Below are 17,231 nucleotides of genomic sequence, written 5' to 3'. Positions count from 1 at the left end.
GTTATCTAAGTGAGCAAGCTTTTAATCTCTTTATTAACTTAAGCAAATTAAGTTTCACCCATCTGATTAATTCTAGCTTTGTTTTATTGGACATCGCATGTGTTTTTTTTTTTCTGATTTGTCATTTTTATTATCAAGGACATTGAGGCCATTTTATTTGTACTTTAACATCACCTTTTGAAAATATATCAATAAAAATACTTTAAAATTAAAAGATAAGAGGAATTTAGTAGGCAGATAAGGAGAATGAATGCAGGAAAAGCAGCTAGATTAGACCAAATGTTCAAAGAGGAGATATATGATGCAGGTGACACTGATGTGAAGATACCAAAGGTTCGGGAAAAATCTTCAGACTTTAATAATATTAGAATAAGTGACTCAGAGAACCTTTGACTTATATACTGTTCATTTCCATAAATTTTTGAGAATTGTCTGTACATGCATCAGGGGTATTATTAATAGTGTGAAAGAGAATTTAAACTCTTTTTATTTTAACTTAATCAAGAACTTGGAGTTCCCTGCCTTCCACACTTACTTAGTTATTAACCCTTAGTTCTAAAAGGCCACAAGCACTGCCCCCTCCCTTCGCAGTGCTAGTCAAATTGGGAGATTATGGTAGACCAGCCCACAGTGAAAGGTACTAGAAACCAGAGAGATGGGAAGTAACATGGAGAAAACTGCTTATGAAAGCCAGCTGAGGGCATTCTGATTGATTCTGCTGCCTTGGTGACTCTTGCTGAGGGAGGACTTCTGCGTTGGTGTCTCCTCATTGGATTTCTGCTGCATTGGTAGCTCTTGTTGGACCACTTCTGCTTTGGAGGGTCTTCTGCATTGGAGGGATTCTTCTGCCTTGGACTTCTGGATTGGTGACTCGGGTTGAAGAGACTCTCACGGACTTCCACCTAGAGATTGGAACCTGGAGGCTGAGACTCTCCTGCTCTTCTGGTTGGAGATTGGGACCTGAGGGAGCCTTTGTTGGAGTTGAGCTGGATTTCTTCAGATTGGCAATTATAGTGTATTTAGCTAGGCAATATTTCTACCTCTTTCCTACATTTCCCCCTTTACTATCTCTACCTTGCAGTAATAAAACTTCTAAAAACTACTATAGCCTCGTGACTTAAGAGTTAATTTTTATAATCAGTGACCACAACAATTTTTTAAAATTCTTATATTTGTCAAACCCATTTTAATTATTACTATAGGAAAAGGTGGATTTTCAGAAATTATAACCCACAGGTGATATTTCTTTATCGTCACTGCAAGATGTAGAGAAGGCAAAGTTCCTCTGTGTTTATTGTTGATTATAAAAAAAAAAAATTGACCAGAGGAAAAAAAACTCTACTTTAGTGGTTCTTTTCTAAAAAACATATCTCCTATCCTATCAGAATTTTTCAAGATTCTCTGAAAGATAAAGGCCTAAAATGGTATGTATATATGTATATACAAGGAATTTGCAACCATAGTGGAGGAGATCTAATGTAGAGTCCCCTGTGTAGGGACTTCCTTGTGCATGATGAGATCCTTTAGTTGTTCCTGGTTGAAGAAGATCTTTTTCTGGTTGTCTTGAACTTCTAAACATTGCATCAGCTTCTGGAAGATGCTATAGTTGATACAGCATTAGACTTGGAATCAGGAAGGCCTTAGTCCAGAACACACTTCTTAGTCCAGAACACACTTTGGACATTTACTAGTTCTGTGGCTCTATATAAATTACCTTTTTGGTCCTCAGTTTCTTCAGTAAAGAGGAAAGTACTTGATGACTTCTAAGGCCCATTCTGACCTAAATCTAAGATCCTATGAAGAGACCCATGACTTTTCAAGAGTTTAATCATTCATACCAGAAAAACAAGTAAATGAAGAATGTTTGCTGCTCACATTTTTACATATAGTATTTGTCCAACAGTATAGTTATTAGACAGATAATACAACTGGATAGTGAATTGGAATTAAACTGGAAGAAGAATGCCAATTTGTCTTGAGGGAATTGCAGAAATCCTTTAATAATCTCAAAATTTCAAAAGGGCTCTCTTTAACATCATATTCTATTATATTTTCAAGTCATGAAATTCTCTAAAGGATTAATAGACACATGGTGGATTTGACCAGGTTGCAATATATAATAAATAAGGAACATCAAAGAAGAACTAGAGTAAAGGATGTCATTAAGAAAATCTATGATTAAGAAAATATGAATGAACAATACTTATTCAGGGCTACCTATGTGTAAAGCATAAGAGGGTAGACTTGTCACCTGGTAAAAATGAGAATAACAGATAGTCTGAGTACTGGTATCCTTGCAATATCAGGAGATAGAGAAAAAGGTTTCTAGTATCTAGTCTTTGTGTATTACATTTAGTTTTCATTCTTTTTATTTTCATCCCTTTTTTTCTTCTTTTTTGAGGTCCCAGATCTATGTTTTTATCTTTGGTTTTGTTTTAAAATTTTATTTACTCATCAATCCACCTACAACTCTAGTTTCAGTACATAATAAATACTTATTGATTTAATGTCTTTGAGGACAACAGTCACTTTTCTGGGCCTTGGTTTCTTTGTGTAAAATGAAAGTATTAGAGTAGGTCAGGGGTCGGCAACGTATGGCTCTTGAGCCATATTTGGCTCTTGAGGGCTAGATATGGCTTTTTCTGCAGAAGCCATAAAGTCAATTTTTTTTCAGGTGCTGTTACAGGATTGCGCACTGTGAGCACTGTGCGGCTCTCACGAAATTACATTTTAAAATATGGCATTTATGGCTCTCATGGCCATAAAGTTGCCGACCCCTGGAGTAGGTGATTAGTTAAGGTCCTTTCCAGCTTTAAATATTATATCATATATGGCTTTTGTTGTTTCTGTATTATCTGAAGTTATAATTAGTTTCTCCTGTGCCCTTCAATAAACCAAATTTTCAATAAAGTTTTTTTCTGAGAAATTTTTAATGATTATTTAGAGCTGAGAGGGACAGTCTACTCCAGATTCCTTATATGATGAGGATGCTAACTACCAAAGAGGTGAAGCAGTAGTGGTATAATAAAGACAGAAAGGGTTTTTAACTTTACAAAGCACTTCATGTACATTGTCTTATTTGATCTCTACAACAGTCCTGTGAGATAGTTGCTACAGTTGAAAAATGCCCAATTTAATGATGAGGAAAATGATTTTGAGAGAGATAGGTGCTATGCCTGGGTATACTTAGCTGGTCATTGGCTGAGGTAGGATTTGAATCCAGGTATTTCTGACTTCAATTCCAGGGTTATATTCACTATTACACTTAACTTGCCCTTAGCCTTTCAGATCTTTTGACTCACAAAGTAGTAGTTTAGTTCTTGGTATACTAGAGCATGTTTATTTTTTATAGTTTATAAGCATTATAGATACCTTTATATGTAATGTGGCAAAAAGAACATCAGCCTGGGAGACACTGGGATCTCTGTCCAAATTCTTGTTCCTTGATTGATTTTGGGAAAATGAAAGAGTCTCTTTCTGATGCTAAAACTGTGAGCTCTTATCACTAGACACAATACATGCATGTACTCACATACATACGTACGTACAGTGCTCTTCATTATTTTTTTCGTGTCATACCCGGAGTAATGAATATAACAACAAATTGTTCTGCAGGAATCTTCTTTTCATTTTATAGTTAGCAGAAATAAAGCCAAATTAGGAGATTTTAATAAGAGCTCATAGTTCTTTTTCATCATGCTTAGAGGCAGTATTCTTGTTTTTTAATAGACGTGGAAATTGAGACACAGGTTACATAGAAAGCCTTTGGGCTTAGAGAGTTAGTGCCATGTTGGTGAACCTATGTCACATGTGCCAAAGGAGGCTGCTTTCCCCTCCCTCTCCACTGCACCTGAGGACATTCCTCCTATCACCTTCCTCTCTGTCCAGTAGCCCAATGGGACCACTTCCTCTATCCCCTGTCTGGAGTAAGGGGTCATTTGGGCACTCAGTCTCTAAAAGGTTCTGCCATCACTGCTCCAGTGTATGACAGCTAGACTTGAAATGAAGTATTGTGATATTAGGACCAATGGTTTTTTTCTCCTGCTTATTTTAATTTTTCATACTTATTTTAATTCCATGTGGCTGAGTTTTAAACTGATATATAATACATATACACATATTTTAGGGGATCTGTGACATATTTTAGGGAATCCGTGATTACATTGATGTGGGTAATCTTTCCAACACTAAAGATTGCACAACATCCATGTCTCCTTTTCTCACTTTTACTGACATTTTCTTTTAAGTCTCCTTCATTGTGTTCATCTAACATACATAGTAGAGAATTGCCTCTTGGTCTTAAAAAGTCAGCATATACAGTAGAAAAGGGAGTTAGAGGACCTAGGCTCAAATTTGGATTTTATTCATAATTCTTAATAGATCTAGTAAAGAATATCGGTATTCTGTTTTCTGGTATTGAAGAGGAAAATATTTTAATTTATAGAATACTAATTTCACTTTTTAAAAAAGAAGTGTCGCATGTACCTTAAAGTACAACATACATGTACATTATTTTATTTCTGTTGTTTATATTCGGAAATGAACACCTAGCCTGGAAATCCATGTTAGGTTGAATTGGTACTTTACAGTTCTCTAGATTTTCCTTCACTAAATAAGAAACATAGATTCCCACATTTCTGCTTTTCCACAAGTTGCTCATCAGACCATGATACAAACGAGTAGCTAATTGCCTCATTTATTTTTAGCAGCCTTAGCTTAGTGCAGTGTTGATGAAGGTTTTCAAGTTTGCGTACTTGTCTTTGAGCCCCCCTGTATTACTCCAGAGGGTGGAGGGAAGAAGTGCTCACTTTTGTGGGGCTGGACAGAGGGGTGGGGCATGCAAAAGATGTCCTTGGGCGCCCAAAGAGGGGGAACAGAGCTGCTCCCCAAGTGCCAGCTCTGCAGACATGTCAATATTTTGCCAATGCTGGCTTAGTTTATTATATATATTTTTGGTTTCAGCTTTAGAAAAAGATTTTCCCTCTTTCGATGGTGGCCTATGGTGAGAAAACATTTTTGATTGCTTCTGGGTAAATCATTTGGCTTCCAGGAGAAATACTCTAAAAGAAAATGCTCCAAACTTTGCCATAAGATTAAAAAAACCCCATTTATATTTTAAAACAATTTTATATAATTTAAATATAAATTAAATATAATTTAAAACAATGAGATACTGTAATGCATTTCAACATATCAGTATCATTACCTCTGTGGGTGCCTCTGACTGTTTTCTCTTAACAGCTTGTTAGATTGTCACAATTAGGCTTTTTTATTTCTGTTTGCCTTTCTTGTGCTGATTTTTGCTACAGGAGGATTCATTTTGTGAACTGGCAGTCTGTATCATTACCATTCTTTAACCCTGGTGGTCTGCAGTTGGCAGCTTTCATTTTGCCCATTCTCTTAGGTAGGGAAATACCTACTTTCTACAGGTTGCTTTTCTCTCAGTTGCCACTTTACGGTTTCTTTCTTCCTTTTTCTCTTCCCCAGTGTCACTCAGCTAATGAGATGACCTCTTCTTGGCTAGCTTAGCTTCTCCCCTTGGCCCAGTGTCCTTTCAACAGGTCTGTTGAGTATAGAGACAGGACCAACAATGGCAAGGAGGGGAGGGGGAAACTCTTCACTAATCTTTCTGTAGGCTTCTCTAGTCTTAGGGCTGGTTTCCTAGGTAGCAGCCCCAGCCTCACCCCATCTTCTCAGCAGCTCCTTTCTAAGGGAATATCCAGGAGAATTAGTCTTCCTCTGAAATAGAGCTAAATCTTATTTCAGTCTTTTGCATTCCCCAAGGTCCACCATTATCTCCTTTGTATGCTGTCTTGCTCTCCAGTGCTTAATAATCTTTGTAGCTTATGTTCATATATTCACCTTCTGCCTCTCAGAGAGGTTACTGAAAGCAGTATTTGAGGGGTGGCTAGCACAAGAGAAAGGTAGCATGGTTTATAGAATAACTTTGAGTCAGGACACATTGAGGTTTGAAAATTGCTTCCTGCCACAGATGCTTGTCACCATGTGACTTGGCAGATCACTTACATCTCTCTGCATCTTGTTTATCTTATTTTACAAAAGGATGAAAATAACCTGAGCGGGTTTTTGTGAGAGAAATACTTTATGAAGCTTAAAGAACCATAGACATGTGAATGTTTGTTATTGAGATCTATGGAAGATTGACTTCTGACTTCAGGTTCATTGACATCCACTACAAAGTCCTGGCCCAGCCTCCTTAAACAAGAGAAAATAGTGGGGTGGGGATGGGATGGGATGGGATTGGATAATAATAATTAAGCTAACTAGCATTTATACAGCACTTTAAGGTTTGTAAAATGCCTTACAAATGTCATATCATTTGATCCTCAACAATCTTGGGAGATAGGTATTATTATCAACTCCATTTTATAGATGAGGAAACCGAGGCAGACAGAAGTTAAGTGGTTTTCCAAGGAACCCGCAGCTAAAGTGTTTGAGGTAGTATTTTAACTCAGAGCTTCTTTATTCTAGGTCCAGCATTTTATCCTCTGTACCACCTAGCTGCCCACATAAGTAAAATAATTCTTAATCTTTTTTCTCCCTATTTAAAATAAAAAAAAATTAACATCTTTTGTTTTTGCCACTCACATTTATTTCCCCAGGTATTTCCTCCTTCTTGGAGAGATTATAAAGGAAGAAAAAATCAGTTCAGCAAAACTAAACTGAAATATAAGAAAGTCTGACTTTAAATATAGTGTTCTATAACTATATTTCCCAATGTTGCTACAAAAAAAAAACTTTTAAAGAATTTTAATAGGACTGTGTGCTTGCTTTAGGGAAGGGAAAGCTGTGATTTGGGAAGTTGGGAGGGTGGAAAGAGTTGTCCTGGAGAAAGAAACCTTGGTTGGAATTTTAAAGCAGTGACTGTGGAAATGGAAGACTTGTCCCCCAGTTCCTGGAGCTCTTCGCTCCAGCTGAGAAATGTACAACAATTGGTTTCCTAGTTTCATACCCCTAATCCTGCAAAACCAGATTTTTCTACCCTTAGCTCCTGCCTTGGTCCCCACTTGCTTGGAATGAGGAATATTCTTATTGTTGGATAAAGGGTAAAGGATAAAGGGCAGGTTCCTGCTGCAGTGAATAGAATGTGTTCCTGAAACACCAGGTTGGAACAGTGAATACGTTTTTCCTGAAATAATAGAACCACATGGCTAGTTCTACTTTTAGTACAGTAGGAAAATTCAGTTGTATCATAGACTTGAGTAAAGTAGACTTTTATGCATGCTCACATAGAAGCCTAGCTACCATTCCCAAAAAATACATTTTGAGTTGGAAACAGTGGACTTAAGAGCAAACTTTTAGAAGACCGTCTTTTTAGGCAAAATGAGCTCAGAGTAGGTATTAAGTTTGGACAAATAATTACTATGGCTAGTTTTAGGACAATAATTAAATTTTATTTTTAAAATATTTTAATAATGTTTGGCACATTATGGGAATCTGTAATGGCAAGTAAATATCTCAGGCTTGTTAATGGTAGCTTAATTTTTTTTTTTTTAACATTTTTAAACTCTTAATTTCTGTGTATTGGTTCCCAGGTGAAAAAGTGGGTGGGCAATGGGGGTCAAGTGACTTGCCCAGGGTCACACAGCTGGGAAATGTCTGAGGCCCTATTTGAACTTAGGGACCTCTCATCTCTAGGCCTGACTCTCAGTCCACCAGCTGCCTCCGATAGCTTAATTTTGAAAAGAAGATACCTTAGTAGATCTTTTCATCTTTTGTCTTTACACTGAAAAAATTGTAATATGTTAACTTTTCAGAAAAGAGCAATTGATATTGCTTGCTTTTACTGTTGAGAAAAAAGATCGCAATGAAGGCCCTAAAACAAAAATGAAAATTGAGCCTTAATGTCTAGAACTCTGAGAAACAATTAGTGCATAAAGGTTATCTCTTAAAACCTATGATCCTTCAGAGCAAGTTCCATTTTTCTTTAGAATATTCTTTCAGTGATTCTCAAACTAGATAATTTCTGAATACTATGTCAGATTTTTCTCATTTTGGGTATGAAATGAATAGAAATACCTGAACCATATAACGATGAGATTTATTTCCCCCAAAAGACTAGAAAATAAATATTTGCATAGCGAATCCTGTTTTTTCCATTCTATTTTGGAGTTTTGTTTCTACAGAAACTTTATTATCCCCAGTACACAATAATTGATCCCATTTATGGATCCTAATGTTGATTTTAAGAGACATTCTGTCTTTGTCAATTTACTTGCATTTAATTCTTTTACATGTCCCCTATTTTCATATGCATAATTAATTTATATGATATCTCAGACTCATTTAAAAGCTCATATATAAAAAAATTAAAATTTAGTATAAAGCATATAAAATCAAATCATGTATAATTATTTAAAACATATAATGTACTAAAAACATTTTTTATATGCAGAGACTGCATAGTGTAGTGGATAGAGAACTAGTCTTAGAGCCAAGGAAGACCCTAGCTCAAGTGTCACTTCAGACACATCCTGGTATCTGAGAGACATATAATCTCTCAAGGCTCCAGGCAATTCTCTAAGACTAAATCACAAAGCAGGTACTTCATCATTGGCTGAAGTATTTTTCCTCACATTGTAGATCCAAATCCCAAAATATATTCAGATATGGTCAATATCCATTTCTTTGGAAATTCTCTTTGACTTTATGGATCTTGAATGTGTTAAGTAGCACTGGGAACTATACCACTACCTTGGGTACCAAGTGGGAATTCTTAGATAAAAGTTTTCATATTTGTAATGATGTAGATAGTCACTAATTTGCACCTGGTAGTAAGTAGTGTGTTCATTCTTTACTCTCAGTTATTGTTAATTTTAATGGCTTATTTGGTTGGGGGTGGTATCTTGGCCACCAGGGCTTTCTCACATGCAGCTGGCAGCTATCGGGAGACACTAGATTGTTATCATAAAATCTCTAAATTTAGACTTGCATAAAGCAAAATTTGCTAGCAGTGTTGGGAGTTATATTGAGAGTTGTTGAGCACATTTCTGAGTTTGACTTTTATGCTAACCTTGTGATCTCAGTCATTGCAAGAAGTATTCAGATGGATGAGATTACAGGCTTTTTTGAGGGTGTTAACTTTACAGTTTTCATTTAATGGGTTATTAGTTCTCTACAACTCATTGGAGCATCAGAGTTTTGAAATTTTATGCAAGAAACAAAGTTAATATGCTTTTCTAAATGCCTCTTTTCAAAAATTTTTTTAGGGCGTTCCGATGAACTCACTCAGGTTTCTCTTTGAAGGTCAGAGAATTGCTGATAATCATACTCCAAAAGAGGTGAGTAGAGTCTCTACTAAGTTAAATTGTGTTAACAAAAACATCTTTTGGATCAAGTTCCCCATTTGTTTCTCTTGGGAAAAAAATTATTGTTTAAAAAAATATATATTTACAAATGAGTCATAAACCATGAATTTATTTTGTATATTTAGCTACATCTGCTTTCTTGGGCGAACAGAACCCAAATATTTTTCTAGTATGGCATGTTCAATAGTGAGACTGTGGATCAGCTCTATATCTTTACACATTTAGAAAATTAGCAGAAGAAATTTATATAATCCCATATAATTAAATTCAGTTTAAAAATAGCTCTTTGCCCTACTATTAAATTACATTTTTCTTTTTTTCTCACAGCTGGGCATGGAGGAAGAAGATGTGATTGAAGTTTATCAGGAACAGACAGGGGGTCATTCAGCAGTTTAGATCATCTTTTTTTTCCTTTTCCCTTAATCCTTTTTTATTTTTAAACAATAGTTCTTTTGTAATGTGGTGTTTGACACTGAATTGAAACTGGCACCCTATCTCTGGGAGTCTTACTTTCAAAGTCTGGTATTTTGAATTCTAGTGCTCATTATACACTATCATTTGTTTTCATTGTGCTGAACTCTTGTGATCAAGCCGCAGCCCCCTTCCTACTTCCCTACCATCTTTTTTGAAATATATGTATGTATATACATGTCACATTCACTAGGACTGTGCATTGCAGGCTTGAAGGTGATAAGATCTGCCAGAGCGAGTGTTCTAAATGACTTTCATAGTGACCCTGAAGTTCTGGTGTGTCATTGCTTCACTCCTGGACTATAACTTTCAGTGGGCGATGGAAGTTTTTCAGAGGACTGAACTGTGGAAAAATGATGTTTCCTTAATTTGAAGCTACTTTTAAACAAATCTGATGGCCTGGACCAGAAGAGGAATATCAGGTTGGAAATGGAGATGATAGAACAGGTTACAGTCATGACTAACTCCAGAGGTGCTTCACTGAAGAGACAAACCATTTTCCGATTTTAAATCTTGTCAGAAGAACCCAGAAAAGTTACTAATTTTCCATTAGCAATTAATAAAGGTATTGATGCAGAAATGTATGTAGCAGACCACTGCTATCTTTTGACTTTATTGTACTTTTTGGCCTGGGACATGGGTTTTAAATGGACATTATCTGTACCAGCTTCATTAAAATAAACAAAATATTTGTAAAAACTGTATTAATGTTCGTTTCTTTGCAGATTTGTAGAAAAACAAAAAACAAATATTCCAAACAAGTTATTCTTTTAAAAAAATACTTACCTTCTGTCTTAGAATCAGTACTGTGTATTGGTTCCAAGGCAAAAGAGCGTAAAGGCTAGGCAGTGGGGGTTAAGTGACTTGCCCAGGGTCACAAAGCTAGTATAGACACAAAAGTATCTGAGGCCAGATTTGAACCCAGGACCTCTTATTCCTAGGCCTGGTTCTCAATTCACTGAGTCACCTAGCTGCTCCCACCAAACAAATTATTCTTAACAGTATGACATTAGTTTATCCTAATTCCAAATGATCATTTCCCTCAGTACTGTTGTAATTGTCATCATATTAACTCTAAAGCATCAGACTGTGAATTCCTTCTGAATCTGCATAAAAATTACTAAGTCGTGTCCAATGTAGCTTTTGTGTTAAGTATGTTATTGTATTCTGATTTTTAAAAAATTGGTAATCTGTCTATATAGTAATTTCTCAGCTAACCAGAAATAGGACCTTTTCTAGTTCTAGATAAATGGGAGTTTACTGTAAATAATGAATGATGCTCCAAAGTCTTATGTAAATCCTTACCTCTATAGTGATAATTTTAATACTCTTTTTAACACAGATTGTTCCCTTCTTGGCTAAGGTCTGCTATACTTATAGATTGTATACCTTTCTTGAATTTTTTTTCCCTCTAGTCATTTAAAAGATTGATTCTTTGTATAAAATTAAAAAAAAAAAAACTTTGTTTCAGATTAGAGTACTGTTTTCCTGTGATCCATTCAACACCAAAACAAAAATGTTTCTGACATCTCATTTCGTGTTGGGCTTGATTCTAAATCATATTCACCTTCCAGATTTGGCATGTAAAAATCAGCTGAATACACTTGAAAAGAACAAATGAATTTTTATGTTTTGGACAATATCTGAGCTTTAAAACATTTCTGGTATTAAATATGCATTTCATAATCTATCTCACATATCCTAATAAATTCATTTAATTGGAAAATAAAGTGATTGAATCAGTTTTGCCACATTTAAGGTATTCCTGTATCTATGACTTTAGAAAAGAAATAGTTTTCTTTACATATACACAGTCTTTGAATAAGTTATTAGGAGAATTGAATGCTGAACTGTTTGTTTGGCACCTGTAATTAAATACTTGGCAAAGAATTAAACCATGTTAAAAAAAAAAGAATTAAACCATGTTTTTTTAAGCCTACAGTTGCATCTTTTAAAGTCTGATTGGTATTTTCAGTTGAATAAATCGGCTGTTTGAAAGAATGAATATACTATTTTGCTACTTTTAAGGACATATTTTGAATGCTTTGATATGTTGGGCAGTAGAGGTTAGGGAAGGAAATTTCTTATTTTTCAACTTGGAGTCTTATTAAGAAGACACATTCTGCTTTGACACTGTAGTTAGATTATAGGTGTATTTAGTGTATTAGGAGAAAAGAAATTTCAGTGTAAACAGTTTGAAATATGAAAGAAGAATTGGTTTTTCCACAATTCTATTTTGCTTGGCTGGTTCATATTACTGGCACTTTCATAAAGCAGCACAAATTAGAGGCAGGTTGTTTAGATCTACCTTTTCTGTTTCCCAGAATAGGGGCTATGGAGCTGTACTATCTGATCTGTTTTCTGTTGAATTCTAGGAGAATTGAATGCTGAACTCTTCATTTGGCACCTGTAATTAAATACTTGGCAAAGAATTAAGCCATGTAAAAAAGTAAAGTTGTTAGTAAAAAATATCAAATTGGAAATTGTGTTTGCCCAGTAGTAAAGCAACACAGCAGTGTGGTTAAGTTCCACTTGTACACTATTAATTCCTATTCAAATTGAGACTGTCAAAGAAAAAAGATCTTGTTTTTAGGAACAGGAGGAAGAGAGAGAAAAGAACCTTTAAAAGGACAGTGTAATAGTCCCCAAATCAGCTTTCCTTGGGGATTTTAGGAATTTGTTTAGAATGGTCTTAATGAAGGAGACTTGTCAATCAGTGACAAATAATTTTCAGTTAGCCTCTGCTTAAAAATTCATTTCAGGATTTAGGCATAAAAGATAAGAATCTAAGTCATTTGACTTTGTATGAGTGGATAAAGAAGATACTCTCAAGACATATATACATACATATAAAATGAATATACATATATTAATCTTATATAATCTCATTTTTTATATAGAATATAAGTTCTTTTCATATTCTCTCTGAAACACTTAAAAAACTAACACCTTACCAAGGTAGAAGAGAAGGAAGGACTAGGTAACTTGGGTTAAATGACTTGTTCAGGGTCATACTGTTAACAAGTATCCGAGATCAAATTTGAACTCGGGACCTTCTGTCTGCAGGCCTGGTGCCCTACCTCTGCTACCTAGCTGCCCCCTCATTTATTTTTTAAGATGGAACTTAGAAATGAGTCCATTTGGGGTCCACACGTGGAAGAATATTTTGACTAACGATGGAATGGCCTCATCTTAAAGTTTTGAACCTGTAATTAGGAATGTTAAAGTTGTGGTAGGAATACCACCACTCAGGGATAGTTGGGAAGGTTTCCAACACCAGTGTAGGAACTTGGACTAGATGACATCTAAGATTCCTTCCAGTTTGTAAGAGTCAGTGATTCTTAAGTGCTAAACCCCCAATTTCTAGAAGAAGCCATTCACAATTCTCTTAAATCTTGGTGCCCCTTTGAAGATAAATTCTCTTCAATTTACTGTTACTGTTTTTGCATTGCTGTTTGTGCCTCAGATGCTGAACACCTTGTTTAGCACATTTCTTGGCATCTAGTAGAGGCTTAATTAAGTGTGCATTGACTGAGCTTATTTTCTTTTTTTTAGGAAGGATAGCAATTCTAAGAACACTCAGAAGGTGCCTTAATGTGACCTTTCACTGATAATGAAAATAGAGTTTAGTAGCATGTTATTGAATATTAGATAATTAAAGGTGTCATGGGTGGATATAGTTGCCAGAGTTTATCCTAATTTTATGACTGAACAAACCATCATTCTGTGTTATTTGAGCATTTAGTGGCTGAATATTTATATAGAATTCCTTAAATATCCTGTGGTACACAAATAGAGCAGAGCATTTCCTTATAAAACATTGCTGCTTTTGATCAAAGTTTAGTAGGTAATGGGACCCAGTGTGGCAACCCATACACCAACAATGTTCTTTAAAAAGAAACACCCCCCCCCCCCACCTAAAAATAGCCCCAAGCTGTGATCTTAAATAAAATATTTTAAGTATGGATACAATATGAAAAAGTATAGACATAGCTCATTTAAAGCTAATTGGGGGTGGGGAAACATTGTGGATAATACCATTGTGGAACTCTTAAAATTAAGATTCTTTAAATAGATTTCCCATAGCTATTGAATGGAATTTGACCATTTCTACTTATAATTTTTCAGGGGTACCTTTATTGAACAAAATATATAATATGAATGGCCCGAGGTCAGTGTTTCTGACTGAGAATGTGGAATTAGCAGTTTTAGGACATTCAGTTGTGTATTAACAGAGGTATGTAAGCTTAAAAGATCTGACTACTAAAAGCTGTAGTCTAGCTAAACCTTTCTGTTGTATTTTTGGGATTGAAAAAGCAATCAAGAGTAGCCTCTTGCAATAGCTTCATAACATTGCCTCTTCCTAGTCCAATTTAGCCAGCATTTTTCTTTAAAGTACCTTCCTGTGTCACGTTTGCACACACGCACACACAAGCACATCAAGTATAAAGTCCTTTGGCACTGGAAGTCTTTTGTGGCCTGGTCTCTTTCTATTTTTCTAGTCTACTTAACTTGACTCTACACACCATCTATTATCCAGCTACGTTGACCTACTTACTCTTCTTTGTACAAATTAGTAGGAAACTAAGACAAAACACCAGTTGCTGCCCTTAAATAACTTCATGTTAGTTGACTGAGACTAATCTTTCTCATACATTGATCTGATTTTGTCCTTTCCCAAAACACTTCAGTGACTCCTTGTTGCCAATGAAGTAAAATTTAAAATCCTTAGCTTTGGCATTCAAGACCTTTTACAACTTGGTTGCATTCTGTCTTTCTAGATTAATATGCATTTATCAAGTGCTATATGTATAAACACTTGCTAGGTATTGAAGAAATAAAGGCAAAAGTGATATTACTTGCCATCAAATTTATCTATAGGGAGAGATAATGTGTATATATACATGTAACATGTATATACATATATATACATACATACCAATAAAATCAATGGAAGATAATTTGAAGGATGGAACAGTGAAGGATGTCAGCAGAGTTTGAAGTTTGAGATGAGCTTTGAAGGATACTAGGGGACTTGAAGGTGAAGTCAAGACAAGACTATTCCGGGCATAGGAAAAGACAGACATGAAATGGAACTTCAGGTATGAGGAACAATAAGAAGGCAAATTTGACTTGAATATAGAGGGCAGGTTGGGGCCAGATTATAACTATCACAGAAGTTTATATTTGATTCTAAAATTATTAAGGAGCCTCTGGAGTTTCTTATGTAGGGGAATTGACAAAATTAGAGCTGTTTTAGGAATATCATTTTGGTAGCTTTATGGAGGAGCCCTGGCCTCCTGAGCTATAATTCCAAATTACCAACTGCCTTTTGAATGTCTCAAAGTAGATCAAACAACACAAAATAGAATTATCTTCCCATCTTTTGAGCTTCCATATTACTATTGAGGGTGTTATAATCTTCCCAGGCATCCAGGTTCAGACCCTCAGTGTCATTCTCAATTTCTTAGCCCTCATATCCAATCCATTGCCAAATCTTGTCATTTCCAATTTGATACTCTTGTCTTCCTCTCTCTCTCCCCCTCCCTCCCCCTCCTCCCTCCCCTCCTTCTTTCCATCTCTGTTTCTGTGTCCCTTCCCCTCTCCCTCCTCTCCATCTCTCTTTCTCCCTTCCTCCCAGCTCTGTCTCCCTATCTTTCTGCCTCTCCACCCTCCCCTTTTTTCTCCCACCCCTCTGTCTCTGTCCCTTCCTCTCTCCCTACTCCCTGTCTCGCAATATAAATATAAATGACCATCACCCTCCTCCCCAACTTTCATGACACTCTTATTACCTCCATGGGCAAACATACAGCCCTTTGGCAATGGAAGTTCTTCATAGCCTGGCCCCTTTCTTTATGTAATCTCCTACACTGTACTTGCTATACACTATCTAGCCACACTGGCCTACTTGTTCTTCAACGCATTTTGTCTCTTATCCCTGAAGCTTTGTACGAGGTGTTCCCCTGCCTGCAGTGCCTCCTGCTTTGCCTCTTAGTTTCCCTGGCTTTTAATATTCATATGAAATTCAGTCTTCGAAATGTGCCTTTCCTGGTCCTTCTGGCTGATGGGGCAAGGATTTTTTTTTTTTTTTTTTTGGTCTTCCTTCGTATCCCCATTGGTTGGTTTAGAGCCTGGCACATAATAAATGTTTGATAAATGCCTGTTGAGTGACTGAATGGGGGGTGGGGTGGGAGGACACCTGAGGCAGGGAGACCAGTTGGGAGGCTCTTGCAATAATCCAGGCCAGAGGTGATGCAGGCCTGAAGGAGGATGATAGTGGTGTGAGTGGAAGGGTGGGGGTGGGGGTGGGGAGAGTAGAATTGGTGAGAAGCGGCACTTGATTAGATGGGGGAGTAAGGAGCTGAGGAGGACTCCAGTAGAAAACCTCATCCACTGGAAGGATAGTGATTTCCTCCAAAGAATAGTTTGGAAGAGTTAGATTTGGGTAAAAGAATGAATTTTGCTTTGGACATACAAAGTTTAAGATGTTCACTCAACTTTCATTTTGAAATGGTGATGTGGTATTGAGGCTTAGAGAAGTCTAGGACAAGTTAAATAGAGCGAGGCCATCATCTTAGGATAATGGAACCCATGTGGGCTAATGAGGTCCTCAAGGGAAAATGCAGACAAGATTAAGAGTATCTTAGGTTATACCCACAGTTAGGGCGGAATGTGGCTGATCTTTCGAGGAGGAGTCCAAACTAAAGAAGAACCAAGAACGATATCACTGAAATGGGGTGGAAAAATTACAGAGCAGAGAAGCTGGGCCATTAGTGCCAAATGCAGAGAGATCATGAAGGATTAGGATGGAGGAAGTCATCAGGTTAACAGTTAGATCATTGGCCCCTTTGGAGTGAGCATTTTCAATTGGTGGATGAGGTCAGAAGCCAGATTTTGTTTTCTAAAAAGCCTGAATATTAAAAAGAGAGATATGGAATGATAGTGTATAAAGTAAGGTCTTTAAAGGATGGAGATCTGCACATATCTGTAAGTAGGGAATGAACCTCTAGGTAGGGAGAGTTGGGGAGGAGGTTTAAGGGGAGAGAGGAAGGGAGAGAGGGAGGAAGAGGGGGGAAGGAGGGAGGGAAGGAGGGAGGGAAGGAGGGAGGGGGGAGGGAAGAAAGGAAGGAAGAAAGGAAGGAAGAAAGGAAGGAAGGAAGGTCTTTCTTCTTTGACTGTTAGCCAAGGTTACATGCCCCAACATTTTGCTTTAATATCTATCAAAAACAAACAACAACAACCATCAAAAAAAAACTATCAGATCTGACACACTGGCAGACCATGATATAGATTAATGGGAAAAAGCCAACTCATATAGCAATCTACACAGTAATTTATTCAACAGAAAATTACCCTTTAACATCTCTCCCCATCCCCAAGACCTCACTGGAGTCTATTTCTCACTTCTCTAAAGCGTGGGGGAGGTGGGGG

At 36.6% G+C, this 17,231-nt stretch overlaps 1 protein-coding gene across 1 annotated transcript in view; it reads left to right on the top strand.

The window, feature by feature from the left end:
- SUMO1 (small ubiquitin like modifier 1) overlaps window positions 1-10,504 on the top strand; it is a 54,469-nt gene extending 43,965 nt beyond the window's left edge. The window contains exons 4-5 of the mRNA XM_044670643.1: window positions 9,231-9,302; window positions 9,657-10,504. Coding sequence (XP_044526578.1) covers window positions 9,231-9,302; window positions 9,657-9,725 — 141 coding nt within the window. The 3' untranslated portion in view covers window positions 9,726-10,504. The remainder of the gene's footprint in view (window positions 1-9,230; window positions 9,303-9,656) is intronic.
- Window positions 10,505-17,231: the final 6,727 nt, after the last annotated feature.

The sequence above is a fragment of the Gracilinanus agilis genome, chromosome 3, assembly GCF_016433145.1.
Source record: "Gracilinanus agilis isolate LMUSP501 chromosome 3, AgileGrace, whole genome shotgun sequence".
Classification (NCBI taxonomy): Eukaryota; Metazoa; Chordata; class Mammalia; order Didelphimorphia; family Didelphidae; genus Gracilinanus; species Gracilinanus agilis.
The sequence above is the reverse complement of the archived record's forward strand: the minus strand, read 5'-3'. Positions and strand labels throughout refer to the sequence as shown.